General features: G+C 44.7%; 1 protein-coding gene across 3 annotated transcripts in view; it reads left to right on the forward strand.

Moving 5' to 3' along the window:
- Positions 1–18,795, forward strand: part of RIF1 (replication timing regulatory factor 1) — a 438,203-nt gene that overhangs the window by 163,697 nt on the left and 255,711 nt on the right. For all 3 annotated transcript variants that reach the window (XM_029605462.1, XM_029605460.1, XM_029605461.1), the window contains exons 14-19: positions 1,671–1,733; positions 5,559–5,659; positions 7,216–7,302; positions 11,693–11,766; positions 12,188–12,368; positions 13,475–13,582. In XM_029605462.1, coding sequence (XP_029461322.1) covers positions 1,671–1,733; positions 5,559–5,659; positions 7,216–7,302; positions 11,693–11,766; positions 12,188–12,368; positions 13,475–13,582 — 614 coding nt within the window. The remainder of the gene's footprint in view (positions 1–1,670; positions 1,734–5,558; positions 5,660–7,215; positions 7,303–11,692; positions 11,767–12,187; positions 12,369–13,474; positions 13,583–18,795) is intronic.

The raw sequence follows: 18,795 nt of genomic DNA on the forward strand, positions 1-18,795 counted from the left end.
CTTTGTATGCTTCTGGTGGTTTGAATGATTCAGTGTTGTCCCATCGCTATCGTGTTTGTCAGTCATATTTTTAATATTTTTATTGTTTGTTACAATTGATGTCACGTTTGTTTTTTTTAGCACATACAGTGAAGTCGATCTGCTGGATGCAGGCTACTTTGGCATCTTGTGCTATAGGTATTTATTCACATTTTTTTGATGTTTTGTCCATTCCATCTAATCAGATTGTTCATTTAAGCCCCGCAAGTTTTCTAGTTTTATTTTCATTTTTATTATATTTTTTGATCCCTCCCATCATGTCACATTTTGCATCTATACATTTTCATAATTGGAATCATACATGAAGTTGCATTATTTGAATGAAAGTTGTTTTGTTTTTAAGTATATATTGACATTCATGTACGTCTTTATCATTTTGTTTTATTAATTTTTAATTATTTATGATATGTTGGTATATACGGCTTCATATGTTTTATGTTTTTAAATGTATTTACATGTATTTGTTTATGTGTTTTATTAGCCCCTGAAGCAGCTCAAATGAGCGAAACTCGGCCTGAATCAGGCTTTTTTGATGCTTAGTGCTGAATAAAGAATCAAGAATCCTTGGTGTTTACCGGTTCTTTTTTCATCCTTGTGTACCGTACCATCTTTTTTACCAAAGGTAGTCTCGTTCTTTCATTTGAATCAGTTGGTGGAGCTGCCGTCCTTCCAGGACGAGGATTCCAGAGAGCTTGGACACCTCGATGTCAAGTGCGTCCTCCTTTGATGTCTGGAGGCTACCATTGCTTCCATTTATCGGATCACCTCTTGTCCTCTGGAGTGGTCCCCAGAAGGGACACCAGGCTTCTAAAACCACCATTGCCCGCTGGCTAAAGGAAGCAATTTCTACGGCGTACGTTGGCGCTGGGCATCCACTGCCAGACGGTATAAAGGCTCATTCTCTCCGAGCTCAAGCAGCCTCCTGGGCAGAAAGCCGAGCAGCCTCTCCACAGGAGACTTGCAGAGCGGCTACCTGGAAGTCGTTACACACATTCGCAAGTCATTATCGCTTGAATCTTCAACCACCGATCATGGGCTCCTTTGGGGCTCAGGTCATTCGAGCTGGGCTATCAGTGGCCCACCCTACTTAGGGAAGATTTGGTACATCCCATGGTCTGGACTGATCCTGGTATGTACAGGGAAAAGAAAATTATTCCTTACCTGCTAATTTTCATTCCTATAGTACCATGGATCATTCCAGACGCCCACCCTATGGATTGTTGGGGGTTCTTTGGGATAATCTTTCAGCTCGACTGTAATTATGGGACTGATTAAGAGTTCAGGTTGCAAGTTTTTTGCTTAGATTTGTTTACAGTTGATATTCAATTTTGTATTGATCCATGATATTCAATTTGTATTTATCCATCCAAGGTGTTTTTCCTTATTGCTTGGATATTCTTAACACTGAAGGTTTACAGAGGGTGCATCAGTTATGAGGGACCGCCCTCTCAGTTTTTGCTCTGACTCCATCTGCTGGAAGGGGGACATAACCCACAGTCTGGACTGATCCATGGTACTACAGGAACGAAAATTAGCAAGTAAGGAATAATTTTCTTTTTTTGCTTGAGCAAATGAAAAATTAATTCCTGAAATTATTGTAAGAGGTGGACATATTTTTGCTTTCTCTTTAGATGCCATGCTAAATGTCATTTGGAAGGATGTGATTGCATTTGTTAAAGCAGCTGTTGAAGCTGGTAAGTGTTAACATTTTCTCCATATGTTGTTGTTACCTGAATAAAATGCTTAAAGCCAGCAGCTGTAGAGAAAAACATTTTTTATTAAATGCTACAAAATAATATAAGGCCTCATGGAGACAGATTGGCAGAATACTACGCAAAGCACAGTATAAAACTCTCTCTAATGATTTTACTGATAAGCCATTATATAGGATTTTACAGTTGTACATTTCCAACACTTAAACTAGGTAATATGATTATCAAAATTTCTATGATTGGCTTTCTACTATAAACCAGCAGTTCTCAACCAGTGTGTTGCGAAGCTCTGGCAGATGTCGCGCACCCGCTGCTTCCCCCCCCCCCCCCTCCTCCTCCTCAGTGGGACTAACACTGCTGCCATTCCTGCCTGCAGCATATTCAAGCCCAGAGGGGAACAGCAGCAGTGTTTGTGGAAGCCGGCAACAGAAACATGACATTTCCTTCTTCCTTCCCCTGTGGCACGGAAGAGGAAGTGATGTTTACCGGGCCCGCAGGAAGAAGAATAGGCCATCCTGCTGCTGCCGCTGCAGAAATCATGTCCCAAGGCTCCCCCTGGTCTTGCAGTGATAAGGCAGCATGCAGCTGTTTGCTTGTGCTACGATCATCGCAGCACAGAGCAGTCAGGGAGCAACTGATAGGCTGCTGGGATTTCCTGCCACGTGGCTGTTGGGGCAGCTAATGGATGGAATTCTCCAACAGCCATATGGCAGGAAATCCTGAAGCTGAAGATCAGTTCTGGCTAGCCACTTTTGCTAGGGGCTGCAGGAGTACGGCTCTGCTGCCCACCTCTCACCCTGGCCTGTCTCAGACTTCTTCTCTTGCCTGCGTGACACATGCAAGAAATATAAAAATAATCAAACTGCATAAAAATAGAAGGCTGGGGTGGGGAGAAGAAAAAGCATAGTATTACATTCTCAGCTGATTGTGTTGTGATCGCAAAGAGAGTGAGCCAGCATATGTGTGATTGAGACTGTGTAAGTAAGAGAGAACCTGTGTGAGAGCAAGAGACTGCTGAGGGACGTGACTGTGTGTGAGAGAAAGAGATTGGTTAGGGTCATGTTTGTGTGTGTGAGAGAGAGCTTGGTCAGGGAGCTGATTGGTGTGTGTGTGTGTGTGTGTGTGAGATAGACTAGTCATGGGCCTAAGGAGGAGAATCATGAGGACAGAGCTTCAGCAGCCATTGCTGTTTCTGGTGTGTGCTATTGGCCTACAAAGGAAGGGAGTAGGAGAGTTGCTGGAGAGGGTAAGTAAAGGTGGCTTTTTAAGTTTCTTTCTTGATTGACTGCCATTTTAATTATTGGATATTATTGAAATATTTTATTGGTGTTTACAAAATTAAAAATTCTCTTAAGTTTTTAATGATGGGATGTTATTCTATCAGTTGTTCCTTGTACGTACCAGGATCAGTCCAGACCGCTGGGTTATGCATCCCTTCCTGCGATCCTTCTGTATTTCTCTGACTCCAGCAGATGAAGGATGGCATAACCTGCGGTCCTGATCCTTTGCAAAATTCTTTATTTGATTACTTAAGTCTAAGGGGTTCTTCTAACCTTAGTGCCTTTGACTAGATCAACTTGTTATAAGTAGCAAGCTAAAAAAAAAAAAAAAGGTAAAGAGTACAGTTCACTGGCTAATAGCAGGCAAGGCTGGGCTTCTGCCCTACGTCCTTAATACCCGGAGAATCTTTACACAGCCTGGTGAGTTGGGGGGGATTTACTGGTGAGCCGGTCCCTTCCCCCCCCCCCCCCCCCCCCCCCCCATACAGGTCCAGAGATGTCTTAATTCCTCTGGTGGGAGCTACTACCTGTAGATTAAGCTCAGGGATGTTCATTCCCCTGGATGAGTGGCTCTGAAAAAAAAAAGGAAAAAAACCTTTCAAAACAGAGCTAGCCTGCTGAGATCTCCTAGGGCTCCGGAAGGAGTGAATTTATTCACTCAGCTGATTTTTATTTACTGATTAGCCTATCATGCTGCGGGGATCGCAGTGTGCAGCTTGTGGAGAGCCGGCAGCGCAGCTCTCTCGCGAAGGCCTCTGCTCACGCTGTATCCCTGGGGGCGAAGGTCCTTCGCAGCTGCCGATTGCAGGGAAAAGATCTGCTCTTCTGCAATCGCGCGGCTTAGGAGGCAGTCAGACAGCTCAAAAGCAGAGGCCTGCCCCGTCCACGATAAGCGCGGGAACGGTGGCCATTTTACCTGATTCGGGTCCCGATGCTGCTCAGGGGGAGGGGATTTCCCTCCACTTTCCCCGCCTTCATTGAGCCCTCAAAGGCCTCTAGATTCGGAGCATGATTCTTCTCCTCCCCCTGCCTTGCCTTGGGGGGGGGGGGGCGCCCTTAAAGAGACAGCACCCATTTTTTTCGCAGTTTGTTTTATTGCTTCACAAGCCTTGTATGGAAGCTGAGGCAGACTTGGGTTGCCAGTATATTCCTCCTGCTAAGATCCCTAGGCCTGCAGAGGATCAAGGGGCTTCTAGGACCCGGCTTCCCCGTCCCGTCCTTGATGAGGAAGTTCTGGCGTCTTCCACTCCTCCGGAGTCTGCGCTCCCGAACCCCTCCCTGGTGTCTACGAGTGATGATGTTGACAATTCCGCTCCGGTGGAGAGGGATGATCCGTGGGTGTCCGATTATTCCGTAGGGAGGAGCTAGACCCTTTGATTCCTCATGTGCTAGCGGAACTGGATATTCAGGCGGATTCTGTCGGGTCTGCGGGCTCCTCCTAGAACCTTTCCTTTCCACCCGATGCTTTTACAGCTTAAGACCCAAGAATGGGATGCGCCTGAAGCCACTCTACGGGTTAGTAGGACCATGGTCTAGTGAATTTTTATTGCTTGTGGTAGGTAGCAAATTGAAAGCCTGGAAAGTGACATCCTCTGTTCATAGAATATCTACTGTATAGGTAGTGAAGACTTCCCCATGTTTTCCTGCCCTTATATCAGCCTTGTTCCGTAGGGACTACGTCTAACATTGATAGGATAATTCAATGCTCTTGGTTCTTCAATTTTGTGTTCTCTGCATCATGTAGCTGTGATTATTTTAGATGGTAATGGCTTCTAGTCTTTTCTGATCTGGGCTAAATTTGAACGGATGCCTGAGTGGTGAAAGTCTTGCTAAACCTGTTATATCCACTGAGAAATCCCTTTAACCTTAAGAGAAACTAAATTGTTCTTCCCCCTTCTATGACATTTGGTCTGTGCCTTAATTGAATATTGCACAATTATTCAGTGAACTATCAGATTTGAGTGACCACAGCCATTACGCAAATATTTGTCAGCGGTCTGCATGGGAAGTTTGCAAATAAGATGATTTATATCATAAGAACATAAGAAAATGCCATACTGGGTCAGACCAAGGGTCCATCAAGCTCAGCATCCTGTTTCCAACAGTGGCCAATCCAGGCCATAAGAACCTGGCAAATACCCAAAAACTAAGTCTATTCCATGTTACCATTGCTAATGGCAGTGGCTATTCTCTAAGTGAACTTAATAGCAGGTAATGGACTTCTCCTCCAAGAACTTATCCAATCCTCTTTTAAACACAGCTATACTAACTGCACTAACCACATTCTCTGGCAACAAATTCCAGAGTTTAATTGTGTGTTGAGTAAAAAAGAACTTTCTCCGATTAGTTTTAAATGTGCCCCATGATACCTTGCACTGGTTTCAATGAGGTATTCCGATTTGATCATAAGTCCCTTTGTTCCTCCATGTTTTGGCATATCCAAGCAGCTACTTATGTTGTGTGTAAACTTTAAACCTTTAGGATTATCTGTCTAATCTTGACAGGCATTTTTCCTTCTCACTTTTAGGTAATAAGCGAGAACGGCAAGGTTCAGAAGTGTTGACACTCTTGTTAAAGACCTTAAAAAACATAGTTGTGTCAAATGCTCTTCCTGTACAGAAAACACTGGTACGTTTCTTTTTAGTACAAAATATACTTTGATGAAATCTACATGTTTGAGGTAATCAATGTGTTATAAAAAAAATTCTTTCAGTTTAGGTTAGCAAATATCTGAAGGCAGGTGCTTAGACATGAAACCTTTGGCAGTGTGGAGAATAAAGGTAGAAGTAAAATTGTGTATGTTTTTTTAAATTTTAATATAGACTGTATCCCTCAAGATTGGATTTAGTCTGGAGACCAGTATAGTGTAATAGATTAAACATGAGAAAAATAAGAATAAAACCCCCAAAAACCATCATTAAATTTTAAATAGTTTTAGTTTTAAGGAAAGAATTGCAAGTTAATTCTTCAAGGAAAGTTAATGCTGATTCTGATGAAGGAATATTTACACGCTGTATGGAACATATAGATTGTGCCAGTTATAAACAAACAATTTTGGTCCTTTATTTTGATACATACAACTGAAAGACATGATTAATTTTAGTATTATCGAGGGGGCCATGATCTGATTAGAAATCCAGGGGGAATTTTCTGAGGTTCAGTGTGTGTGGTTTTAATGCTTGGTCTTTTGTTTCTAATAATAAAAAGATTGTCAGCCCAAGATACTTAAAGTTCATTTAGTAGATAACTATACATGAGGAAAACTTGCATGCACAGCCTTAGAAACACCTTGTATTTCTCAAGTTTGCGACATCAGATGGGATTGCTAGGACCCCCCAGCTTGCCACAATGCTGCAGCAGGTTCCTTGGACATTGCCTTTCTTACAGGACAAGCAGTATGGAGGTCCCTCACATAGGTGACATTATATGGCATCTGGCATAAATCTTTGACTTCAAAACTTCTAAAAGCTTAGAGTATGCCCCTTTGGGCATGTGCAACCATGGCTACTCTCCAAAAGTCTCATCTTCTCTACAGAGCCCGCAGGATGCAATTCATCTGTCAGCTGCTGCAGTGAAAGTTTCTGGAGCTGCAGGAACTTTCTCGCAAAACCCTATGGATTATTTTTCTTCTTTTAGTCCTTTAGTTAGGTCTTTTTTGTCTATTTTTCTTTGAACAGCTTGGAAAAATGTATTCTTACGTGATAATTTCATTTCCTTGAATCCTGTTACACCTGTTGAGAAACTTTCCTTCAAGTTGGGTCTGCACAGTTTTTGAAGCAGTATACCTTCATTTACAGAGATTGAGACAACTGGAGGTTTGCTTTTTGCTGCTCCTTTCCTTTTTCTTCCTCTTCATTTATCCAAGAAGTTTGGAAGTATCATTTCTTTGGAGGCTTTTTTAAGTGTTTAAAATTATGTACACGTTTGAGTTTGAATCTTTGTTTTTTCTTCGGCTTTGGCATAAGAATACTGGCATTTTCTGGAGCTGCACCATCGAAGCTACCAGTGATGATGCCAAGGAAAAAGGTGTGTCCTCTGTCTGCATCTGCTAGTAAGGGGAGATGGCCCACATATCTGGTCTTGTTTAGCAGGATTCAAGGAAAAGAATTTAGGTAAGACTAAATTTCTCCTTTTGGGTGCTATCAAAATGGCTTGTTTAACAGACCTTTTCTTCTTTCCCAAAGACTCTTCTTGAAGCTACAATTAAAGGACTACCTCAAAAAGTACTGGGTTCACCAGCATATCAAGTGGCCAATATGGATCTTCTAAATGTAAGTGCTGGGGGAGTGTATTTTCATAGAATGCATACTAATGTAGATCACTGTTTTCATCTACTCAGATTATTGGCTTTACACCTATGACTGTATGCTCTGTTTCCTTTGTATTGAAATGCTTCTGTGGGGTCAGTTTCCACTAACCTCTTTAGCAGAAAGCTAAATGGGTACTTTTGTGTTTGTGTTTCTAGATTAATGATTGTGCATAGTTTTTATAAATTGCGCATTGCCTATTTTCTTCTCTAATGCAGTTAAACCTGTTTTAAAGAAGATTGTTTATCAGATAATGTGTGCTAAAATTCTCTGTTGGTTGTATTTGTGTCATAGTTGTTTAACTGAAATGCTCAGACAGACCATGAGGTGGGAGGAGAAACCAGGCTGTGCTGCAGATAGCAAGAGATGATGGCCTTGCACTTTAGCAGCCCTTGGTGGCAGCTGTGATCTATTGCATTCCTGAGTTAGAATATGTACATCAGTACTGACTGTTCAGAATATCATAGTATTCTGGATGGTGGAACATAACCTGGGCTTCTTCTGTCACTTCTCTATTGTACTGTGGATGTAGAATCTCAAAACTAGAATTCTTCTTCATCCAGTCAGACCAGTGAAGGCCAGTGGGTTATGCACACCAGCCAGCAGGCTCGCTGCTGTCGCTCCTTATATATCTCTGGGCTGACACCAGCCTGCCAGTATTCTCTGTTTCCAGCAGATGGTGGACAAGCATTTTATGCTGTGAACTATGGCCTGGTAGGCCGAACATAGGGTGCTCCTGAGGTGAAAAGCTTACTCTAAGTATAGTAAGCCTTTTGTGCTGCAGTGAGGTTCATATTGCCCGGCTGGCAAACCAGCTAGGCCCTCACCCAGCAGTAGGCAGACGCGCTGATGCTAGAACTAGAGCTAGACTTCACCTAGATCAACCTCTTCCCCCGCAACTTGAGCTCTTGGGTTATGAGGCTAGCAGGACTTAGGCGACAGTGATCCAAAAGAGTGTTCAAAGGTAGACCAAGACTCAGGGCATGCAGCCATCAAGACTGAGATGGTCCAAGCTGAGGTCAGAACTAGAATCAGGTCAAGACAGATGAGTCAGCGGAACAAGACAGATAAGACGACAAGGCAGGGAGACAGGGCAAGGACAGGAACAGAACATGGCAGGGGAGGACAAGATGAGGTAACAAGTTCTACAGGCTAAGCAGGGGACCTGGAAGCTCTCCTGATGTTTAATTCTCAGCCTGTAGTGATGCCATCCCCACGGCGCCTCTCTTGCTTTCCCGCCATGGGACCTTTATCAGCAGGTGTGTGTTGCACAAGCATGCCTTGGGGGTGGGGGGAGGGGACGACCTAGCAGGAAGGAAACATGATGGCATTCAGCTGCGCGGCTATCTAAGGGGAGTGCTGCTGATTGTGGTCTGATGCCGCAACTGGCAGATGTAACAGTGCCCCCTCTCCAGATCTCTTGCCTTTGGCTCCTAAGAAGAACTTTGATGGAATACTTTCTTGGACAAGCAGGATGGTATACCTCACGCATGGCTGACATCAGATGGAGCCCCGATGTGGAAAACTTATGTCAAAGTTTCTAGAACTTTGATTAGGCACACTGAGCATGTCCTATACCACGCGTCTGTGCGTGGTCCTTCTCCAGTCTCTTCTTTTCCTCAGAGCTGTAAGCCTTACAGTATGAGTGAGCTTGCTTTGACTGTTTTTGGCATAGTGGAAAACTTTTTTTTCTTTTCATCACATTTTTTTCGAGGTTATTGGTATCCTGTCCTTTGCTGGGTCCCTTTCTGTTCTTCCCCATAGTGTCCTAGTCAGGGTTTTCAGCGTTTTTCATGGTAGATTCCCCCTGTGTCAGTGGTGCATTGATGGCCGCCACCTTTGTTTTGTGTCTGGGGCCCCCTTTTGTTTCATTCCCTCATGGCCATGTCCGATTTTCGTTGATGCCCCCAGTGCCTGAGGAGCATGGCCATCACAGGTCCACATGAGAGATGTTTCCTCTGTTTGGGGGCATTGAATGATATCTGGGGTTGTCGCCTGTGCACCTAAATGACACCGAAGGGACTTCTGCTTCAATTCAACAAGATGGATCAGTTCTTCAGGTTGAAGTCTGAGCCATTGGCATCTGTAGTATCTGCCCCGGGCTGCTCTCGCTTTCGCCGCCGGCTGCCCCCGGAAGGATGGGAGAGAGGACTGGGGCTGCCCCGGAGACCGGCACCCATGGACACGGCCAGGGCAGGTGAGCGGGGGCTGGGGAATGGGATTAGTCGCAATCTGAAGAGTGGCTTTCCTGGCGCGTTGGATTTTAGGTTGGGCAGGCAAGAGTTTAGGTTATGCTTGGAAACAGGTCCTTCCTTCCTGTTCCGGAGCTGTCAGCGCGCCCGCACGGGAGACCGGCACCATGGACGCGACCAGGGCAGGTGAGCGGGGGCTGGGGGAAAGTTTGCCCGATCCTGGCCCTTGTCCTGGGGGGTGAGGGGGTTGTTTGCCTGTGAAATTTCGTCTCTGACCTGACGCTCCACACTAACGCAGGGGTAGGGGTAGGCGGTAAGTTAGCAGGTTAAACACGCGGCAAAACTGCAGGTTAAAAAAGCGATAATCGAGGCGCACGTTACTGTATGGGAGGGAATAGCTAATCCGATCGTTTACATCTCATATACATGCCACGGGCGGAAAGGGTTTCCCGTTGATTTAAAGAAGCGGTTAGGATGGGTTAAAAGGGATAGTGAATCGCGGGTTGGACTAATGCGGCCAAATTGTGAGTAGAAAGCGGGTTAGAAGCAGGGTAACCACGGCTGCACTTTACTGTATCGGCCTGTTGGTTTTGTACCTGAGGCAATGCAGGGTAAAGTGACTTGCCCAAGGTCATAAGGAGCGACAGTGGGACTCAAACCCTGGTCTCCTGGTTCGTAGCCCACTGCTCTAACCACTAGGCTATTCCTCCTCCTATTCTGTATCTCATTAGTTTAAGAAAACAGAGGTAGGCGATCTATAATAGCCGTCAGGATAACAAAGAAGAAGAATAGATGCCTTGATCTTTTTCAAATATTTTATTAAAGTAGAGACGTTTTTTTTTAAAAATGCCCGACTCAGGCCGAGGTTCGCAGCTCAACAGCCGCTGCCTCAGGGGCTTAGATAATCATGATTCTTGAATGTGTTTTAGTGTTGTAGAATCATAAAGGAACAGATTATTGTAAATCAGCAGTGCAATGCAACTTGCAGTGCACAATCCAGCGTTCAGTCTCTACTCGTTGTCTGTAAGGTATCTATTCTTCTTCTTTGTTATTCTCATTAGTTTAATTCAGCAGGTATTAAAACTAGGTATACTCTTATTGCCATGCCAGTTTCAATACTGCTTTGTATATAAATTGTGTGGTTTCTTGATATCTAGGATTTTAGGAATGGTACATTATTGCATGATTGTTTTGCATGCAAAGGGACTAGCTTATGCATCTGAATTTTAGTTTTTGTATATTGATGTTGAACTGCTGGGAAGGGGAATGGTATATTGGCTTTCTGCCCACTTCCACATACGTTCTACAGCTCCTCGCTATCTCCTTCACTTACCTGCTCATCCTGTACCAGAGGTGGTCAACTCTGGTCCTTGAGAGCCATAAACAAGCCAAGTTGTCAGGATAACCACAATGAATATGTATGAGAGAGAATTGAATGGACTCCCTTCATTGTGTATATAAATCATCTCAAGCATTTTTATTTTGGATATCCTGAAAACCAGACTTGTTTTGTGGCTCCTGAGGACCGGAGCTGGCCACCCCTGTCCTATATCTTTCCTCATAACCATCGGGCAAGTTGCTCGTATCTGTGCCCTTCTCCACTGCCAGTTTTTGATTCTGTACTTTCCACCTTGTTGCTCTATGTGCCTGGAACAGATGTCCTGAGTCTGAAATGCTTCCTCTGGCAACAATCAAATCCAGTCTAAAATCCTTTTTTTTTTTTTTTTTTTTTTTTTTTTAAAGAATACTTTTAACTCTTAACCATTTCTATGGAATAAATACACATCCCATTAACTCTTGTTTGCCATGTATGTTTGTCTTGGTTAGATTGTAAGCTCCATGGATGGTCTCTTGTATATGTCTCGTAGCACTTAAAAAATGTTTTAAGTTAGTAGTAGTAGTACATACACACACTAAGAGTTTTGTTGCTTAATCATCCAGATGCATGGCTTTCTGAGCTTGATGCAAAGTGAATTATTCTCCTATTTTGGACAGCTGTGAAACTTAAATATAACATCTGACTTGTTTAGAAGTACGGGTTTCCAGACCCTTTACTAAGTGAACATCTCAATAGAATACTTTCTGGAATGAAATTAGCTGTGTTTTAGTATTCTGAAGCACTGTTATTTTAAGGCTAGCTAAATATTTGTTTTTTCCTTTAGGGAACTCCAGCTTTATTTTTGGTTCAGCTGTTTTTCCACGACACTCTCTTGGAGTATTGTGTAAAGGAAGAGCGGTAGGTGCCCAAAGAAATGTTTATTTTTACAAACAAGGTTTCTTAAGATTGCTGTAACTGGGAGTATATAAAATTGGGGGGGGGGGGGGGGGGGGGGGGGGGGAATTATTGATCATGGTGATTTAGAAGATAAATAACTGGAAATTACTGTTGGGAGATTGAGAAGGAAAAAACGCTACAGAGATATATGCACATGTGATTATTCGTATCTAATGTAAACTTGTGTAAATTGTGTATTTTGAGAAGTTCTAGTGGGCTATCCAGGTAAAACTGACTTAACTAGCAGGTATTCTGTGGTCTGCACGAAGTACTATGACTGCATTACTGACTTGAAGCACTTAACTGGATCAGAGAAATCTGAAATAATGTATTAGTTCTGATGTGTGCAGCATTTTCTAGTAATATTTTATTTTCTCTTCAGGTTTTTTGTTAATCTTGAAACCCTTGTAAGCTATGTACTGTCTGGCCCGACCTCTCCTCTGACTTTTAGTGAATCTGTACTTGGCATTCTCAACCAGAGTGCTACACTATTGGAAAACAAGGAACATCTCTGGAGAATGTGGAGTATTGTGGTCACTCCTTTAACTGAGTGGATTAATCAGGTATAATACTGTATGCTTAACATTTTTGCTGTTGTATTGTGATTTGTTTCTGAAAGTTACATTTTTTTTTTATAAATACCCATTGATTAAATAAAGCCCATCCATTTTTGGAATACTTCTCTCACTCCTGGGTTTGTTCACCAAGTACAAACTGACTAGGATACAATAAGTAATTTTATATGAACTTAAGTCTTCATTGCTACCCTGTGAGGCTCGTTACTTATCTGTCAGCAGAAATATCCAATTTCTTTTTAAGACTTATTTTACCTGAATTCAGCTGCTTTAGAAGTCACTGGCCAAATTGAAGTCTTTAGGAGGGCATACCTCAATGTATTCAAGATCCTCTGCAAAGTCTTGCACTCTCATCATTTCTGTGTGATCTTCCTTGTTTGAGCTTCTGTGCTGGTGGTTTTATATGAAGTCATGGATGGAGCTTAGCTTGTCATCATAGGAATATGCCTCATGAATGGCTGTCCTTTGGTGCAAACCAGTTCATAGACACCTGGTTGATTTGCATTTTATGGCAAGTCTTCCAAATATGACTGAGTTTGCTATCATAACTTGATTAGTTCTTCTGGCCCTGAGGGATGCCTGACATCATCGGAGTTCATTGATCTAGTTCAGAGTTTAGACATTACATGGTCATCATGATCTTCTCAGGAAATGGAAAATGCTATTTTCCATCTGGTTAGTTCAGATGTTTTTCTGTAAAATACTGGGCTCTGCTCTCAGGTCCTTGCTTACAATTGCCTCATATTAGTGACTCGTCTTTTCCGTGACTGCCAAGATTCAAAGCTATACTGCTCATTCCCACTGCCCCCCCCCCCCCCCCCAATTGGATATTTCTGTGGTTTGTAACTTCTGTTAGCTAGAACAGAGAAAAAAACACCAGTTTGTATTTTTTGTGTTTAAATCCTATAGCTAGAAATATGTAAAACTGACAGCTACAGACCTTTAACAAATGATACTTAAGAATCTTAGATGTTCTTTAATGCACCTTAATTTATCTACTCTGAATTCTTTCATAATTATAGTAAACATAAAAAATAGCAAGTAGGTTCCAAGGAATTTACAGTATGTTTAACAAGTTGTTTGGTTTGTTTCAGACTAATGAGGTAAATCAGGGAGATGCTTTGGAACATAATTTTAATGCTGTGCACAGTGCATTGACTCTACCCATTATCCATATTTTCCAGTTGCAGGGATTTCCACAGGTAAGAAATAAGACATAAATGTATGGCTGCATAACAATGTATTATTAGGAGGGAAAGTAGAAAATGAGAGGTCAAGGCTGTTTGAACACTATAGTGTAATTTCCTTTTTCTCAGAGGACAAACAGGATGGTGACCTCATCAGATGGAGCCCGGCATGGAACTTTGATCTTAAAGAATCTAGAACTTTCAAACATACCCTACTGAGCATGTGCAAACATAGTCATCACCCTGCCCCCTAGACAGAGTCCCTCTGTCTTTTTTTCTGTAAAGCCATGTGTTCACGGTATTCAGCGTTGCTCTCTTCCTCAGTCTTTGTAAGTTATCTTTTTTTCTAGAGCTGCAGCTGTTTTATTTACTCTACCTTACAGTAGTTTTCTTTCTCTTTTTCTTCTCTCCTCTGTCTGCCAGCCGCATGGCAGGACTTAGTCAATGTGTAGTCTGGTTGAATCTGTTTCTTCCTTTCCTTGCTCTTTTTATTTTTGTACCTTTTGTCTGGTGGTGGCAGGACTGATTGAGTGCAGTCCGTGGGTGATCTGTGTAGGCCGCTGAGCCTGGGGGACTTGATGGAGGTAAGACAGTGAAGAGATCGAGGACCATACCATTCCTGTGTGTGTGTGTGGGGGGGGGGGAGCTCATCCTCCCCACACCCAAAGGAACTAATCTCCACGGGCAGGAGCCCCGGATGACGTAGCCTCCCCTCCTGCTTGCCAGTGATGGCAGTGCAGTCTCCCTGGGAGAGAGGGTGAGCAGGAGCCTGAGCAAGCAGCTTGCAGCTGCACCTTCATTGCCATGCCCAGTAATAGTTGCCCATGCACTTCTGTGACAGTGCACAGTTAATCTGATGCATTGATGTCAGGTCCGCGTTGGAGACTAGGACTGCTGTTGAGCGCCATGGTCATCCTTGATATTATCAAGGGGCTGGAACGCCCTCGATACTGTAAGGGCCTTCCATGCTGTAGGCATTTGTGGATTCGAGGCACAGGAGTCATCGAACGCCTGGGGCTTCGAGGTGGCAGACCCATCCATGCCATGGATGCCTCAGTTGCATTCCATGCCATGGCTGCTTCTGTTCAATTCTATGCGATGGATGCCTCAGTGAGGGGCGTGGCCTTGATGCCATGGCCACCCTTGGAGCCGTCGAGGTGTGTGACCTCGTTGCTATTGTGGTGCAGAGCTGCCTTGTTACCATCGACATCCTCAATGCTATCGAGGTGCAGGGTTGCCATGAAGGCCATCTGGTGCTGGTCATCCCCATGGCCATTGACTGCCGGGACTCTTGGGACCCCTCAAGTGCCACAGAAGCCCTCAAGCAGTAGGGACTTCTGCCTTGAATGGATCTAGCGCCTGGGTTGCCTTTTACTTAAGGCTCCCTGGAATGCTGAGGCATACTGGCATAGTGGTCTTGTGCTCTTGAGGCACCTTGGCAGTGTCCCGACGGAGCAGTGAGGGGCATTGTGTGGTTCCATCAGTGGTCTAAGGCTATCGCGCACCATGGATGCAGATTCTCGGGCTCCCTGAGCCACTAGGGCCAGGAGGCATCGCAGGCGTCGCCTGCATACGTACACCATTGGTGTTAATGAGCGCTAGCGAGGCTATTGTTATTCATAGCTGCTGGTGAGAGATATCATCGAGCTCACAGTATCGATGTCCTCAGACAGGTGAGCCGAGGGGAACAGTCGATGGCGCTGGCAGTCATCTTTTTCCTCTGGGCAACAATGAGGCATGTCAGGGCTGTGTTGGGGCTGCAGAGCCTTTGCCTGCAGGCGTGCTTGGTACCGCCGGTCTATCGATGCCTTCAGGCACTGGGGTCTCTTGGTACCGCTGGGCTGTTGATGCTGTGGAAGCCCTGGGTGCAGCGTTGTCTGGTGCCCTGGATGGTGATCCATTGTTGGTGAGTGTGAAAGGGCTATGGGACCTAACACTGTGGGCACCAGTGGATTTGGTCGGTTGCCATGGACTTTGCTTTTGTCGTTCCATGAGGGAAATGGCAGTGAGCCATTCCTGATGCTGTGTCTAGCCTCTTTGATTGTTATTAGGTACTGGGGGGCGATGCTATGGAACCCCACCCACCACCCCACCTCAGCAAACAGTGATTGTAACTCAACTCTCAACGGGAGAGTTGAAAGGTTTTTGGGATCGGGAGGCCCCGATTCCCATTACTACTCTCCCTTCAAGAAGGGGATATTTGATTGGGTTTCCCTCTGGGAAGGTATGTCACAGCTTCTGACTGGCGATTGCTCTCGATTCCTCGTGAGCTCAAAAGCCGGTCGAGTGATAGCGCACTTCTCAGCAGGTCTAGTTCACGAGGGAGCCTTTTCATCCAGGAGTCACCTTGATACCTGCTGAGCTCCATGGGCTGTTCTGGCCTGTTATTCTCGTCTTTGGGACCCTACCTCAGTGAGGAGGGTTCTAGTCCATCTAATGGGTGAGTATGCCTTTCAACCTATTGCTATATCCATGCCTGAGGGAGTTGGGGGACAAGGGACCCTGCATCAGAGGTGCTGCTCTTAGTTTCTGTGGTTTTTAAGCTATACTCCCTCCCCCCCCTCCCCATTTTAGAGAGAGCCCTGTCTGCGGACAGGGGAGTCTTGTCTCATGCAACTGTTCTATTACTGGACCACGTGTTTCCTTGGGGGAAGTATTTGCAGTCATGGCTGCGATATTAATTCCTGAGCCAGATGTTTCGCATTCTGTTTCAAGATCACCCTGGCCCTGCCCTGGTACCATTAGGGTTTTTGTGCTGGTGAAGAAATCCTGTAAGACGGGTTGAACTTGCGGCAACCCAGCTTCCTTTCTCTTAGTGGAATATTTCTGTATTTCTTCCTTGGGGAATTGGCTCTGTTTCAGCTGTTCCAAGTAGGCTGAGGGCTCTATCTTGGTGGGTGACCCCCTACTGGAATCGGCAGTGGGTTATTTGTTTAGGGTTGGGATATACACCTAGCGACTTGTTTACCCCGGCAGTTCCAGTAGTTTGCCTCCTTGTGTTCTCGCTTCCTCAGTCTTCAAGTTGGGATGCCGGGAGGAGGAGAAGAAAAGCTAAGGCATTTGTAATATATCTTAGTGTATACCTACAGGGGAAGATACACCACGTTTTCCCTATATTTTTGCCAGGCTCTGACCAATACTGCTTTTAGCTTTTCTTTCTTCACTAGGTTACCCAAAGTGCCTTCCTGTTCACCTGACCGATCTGTAGACAGGATGTATAGCCCTGCCCTTGTCAGGGTGCTGTGTGGGTGAGCTTCAGGCCTAACTTCTCTCCCTGCTCAGGAGTTGGGCTAGTGATCTGTTCAGGGGTTGCCCTTCATCCCTTGAAACTCTTGACGCTGTCCTGCATGGTCAGCTAGGTCTGATGGCTGTCTTCTAACACCGAAGGAAATTGCTGACCAAGAGTCCTTCTCTTGTTTATATCTCTAGGCTTTTTCTGTACCCAGGAGGTTTTAGGCCTATTTCATTGTCTGATCCAAAACTCTGCTTGTTTTCTGATCCAAAACTCTGCTTGTTTTCTGGTCCAAAACTCTACTGCTTGTTTTCCATGATATACGGAGTGTGCTGCTGCTGGTACTCGCATCATTCCTCTGCCTTAGGTGGCTCTGCAATGCATGAGAGTTTTGTGTCTGTCATTTCTATGGCTTTTCTTTGTAGGACCCAAACTCTTCTCCAGCCTGGACCCCTTGTGGATCAGCTGCCTCACAGGCAAAAGGGAGACAGGTAGTGCTTCTGCATTGTGCGGTTTCCCGCTTTCTCCTGCTTGGACAGCCTATAGCTAGAGATTCACCCATGTCTGAGGACTATCATCCTGCTTGTCCTTTGAGAAAGCAGAGTTGCTTACCTGTAACAGGTGTTCTCCGATGACAGCAGGATGTTAATCCTCATGAAACCCACCTGCCTCTACTGGGAGTTGGTTTCTCTATTTATTAGCTATATTATGGATTGAGGGACTCTGCCTAGGGGGCAGGGTGATGACTACAGTTGCACTTGCTCAGTAGGGCATGTTTGAAATTTCTAGATTCTTTGAGATCAAAGTTCCATGTTGGGCTCCATCTGATGTCACTAACATCCTGCTGTCTTTGGAGAACACCTGTTACAGGTAAGCAACTCTGCTTTCTTCATTGGCAAGCAGAGCTGAATTAGCCAAAACTCCTAGGTGACGACATCTGATGGCCAGGAACAGATCTGTCATGTGCACGGCATTATGACCCCTCAGTCTTATCTGACCTATCACATGGATGTGCTCTCTAGTGTGTCTTTTTCTTTTGGCTTCATTGCAGTCTTTTGACTACCTGCTGCTTCAGCAGCCCTTCAGTAGGACTTTTAAATACTATTAAAAAAATTTTTTAAAAGGGGCATCTTATGCAACTCTTAAGAATTTTAAAAGTAAATCCAAAGGCTGAGAAGCTTGCCATTAGTGGTTTCAAAGTCTGCATTTGTGGGTGCCAGATTTCCATTACCAATGCCCATGAGATGTGTTGCAAGTGCCTGTGCCTGGATTGTGATGTGGCAAACTGCTTCAACTATGGCTGTAGGTCTTCCAGGGTGCAGCAGAATCGGGCTTGGAAAATACAGGACTTCAGAAGGGTGCTTAAGGATAAAAGCTGTTATGAGTCCGGATATTGGAGTCATCCTTCACAGAGTGGGATGTCATCTGGCTCCCATCATGTGGAGCCAGGTGGGGATCCCTCTGAATCGGGAAAATCCCATCCCCTTGCGATGCTGGTTCCCAGATCTGTCTTTGATCAGGGGTTGAGTAACGCAAAAAGGCCTTCAATGTTGCAGGAGACATGGAGCAAGGTGCCTAAAAAGGGTCTGTCTCTGGGGAAGGACTTGTTGGAGCCAAAGAAGCAGAAGTTGGGCCCTGTGCCTGGATGCCATCTTCAGTGCAAAAATAAAGCTACGTTGGTGCAGGTGGCATCTTTCATGATGTGTAAATTCCCAAGATGCTGACACAACTTTTCTACACAGACTGCAGCTCTGCGAAGGTGCAGTCTGTGGCATCAGCATGAAGCAAACCCTCAACACCATCAGCACACTCTATGCCAGTGATGGCTAACCTATGACACGCCGAGCCGTTTTTGCTGACACGCATAGCGTTTCGGGACTATCGATTTTTTTTTTTATCGGCTGTGCCGAGCCTTTTTTTTTTATCGGCTGTGCCAACCCTTTAAAATTAGTTTTTTAGTATCCCCCCACCCTCCAGCCCCCCCCCCCACAATGCC

The sequence above is a fragment of the Rhinatrema bivittatum genome, chromosome 6, assembly GCF_901001135.1.
Source record: "Rhinatrema bivittatum chromosome 6, aRhiBiv1.1, whole genome shotgun sequence".
NCBI classification, from domain to species: Eukaryota; Metazoa; Chordata; class Amphibia; order Gymnophiona; family Rhinatrematidae; genus Rhinatrema; species Rhinatrema bivittatum.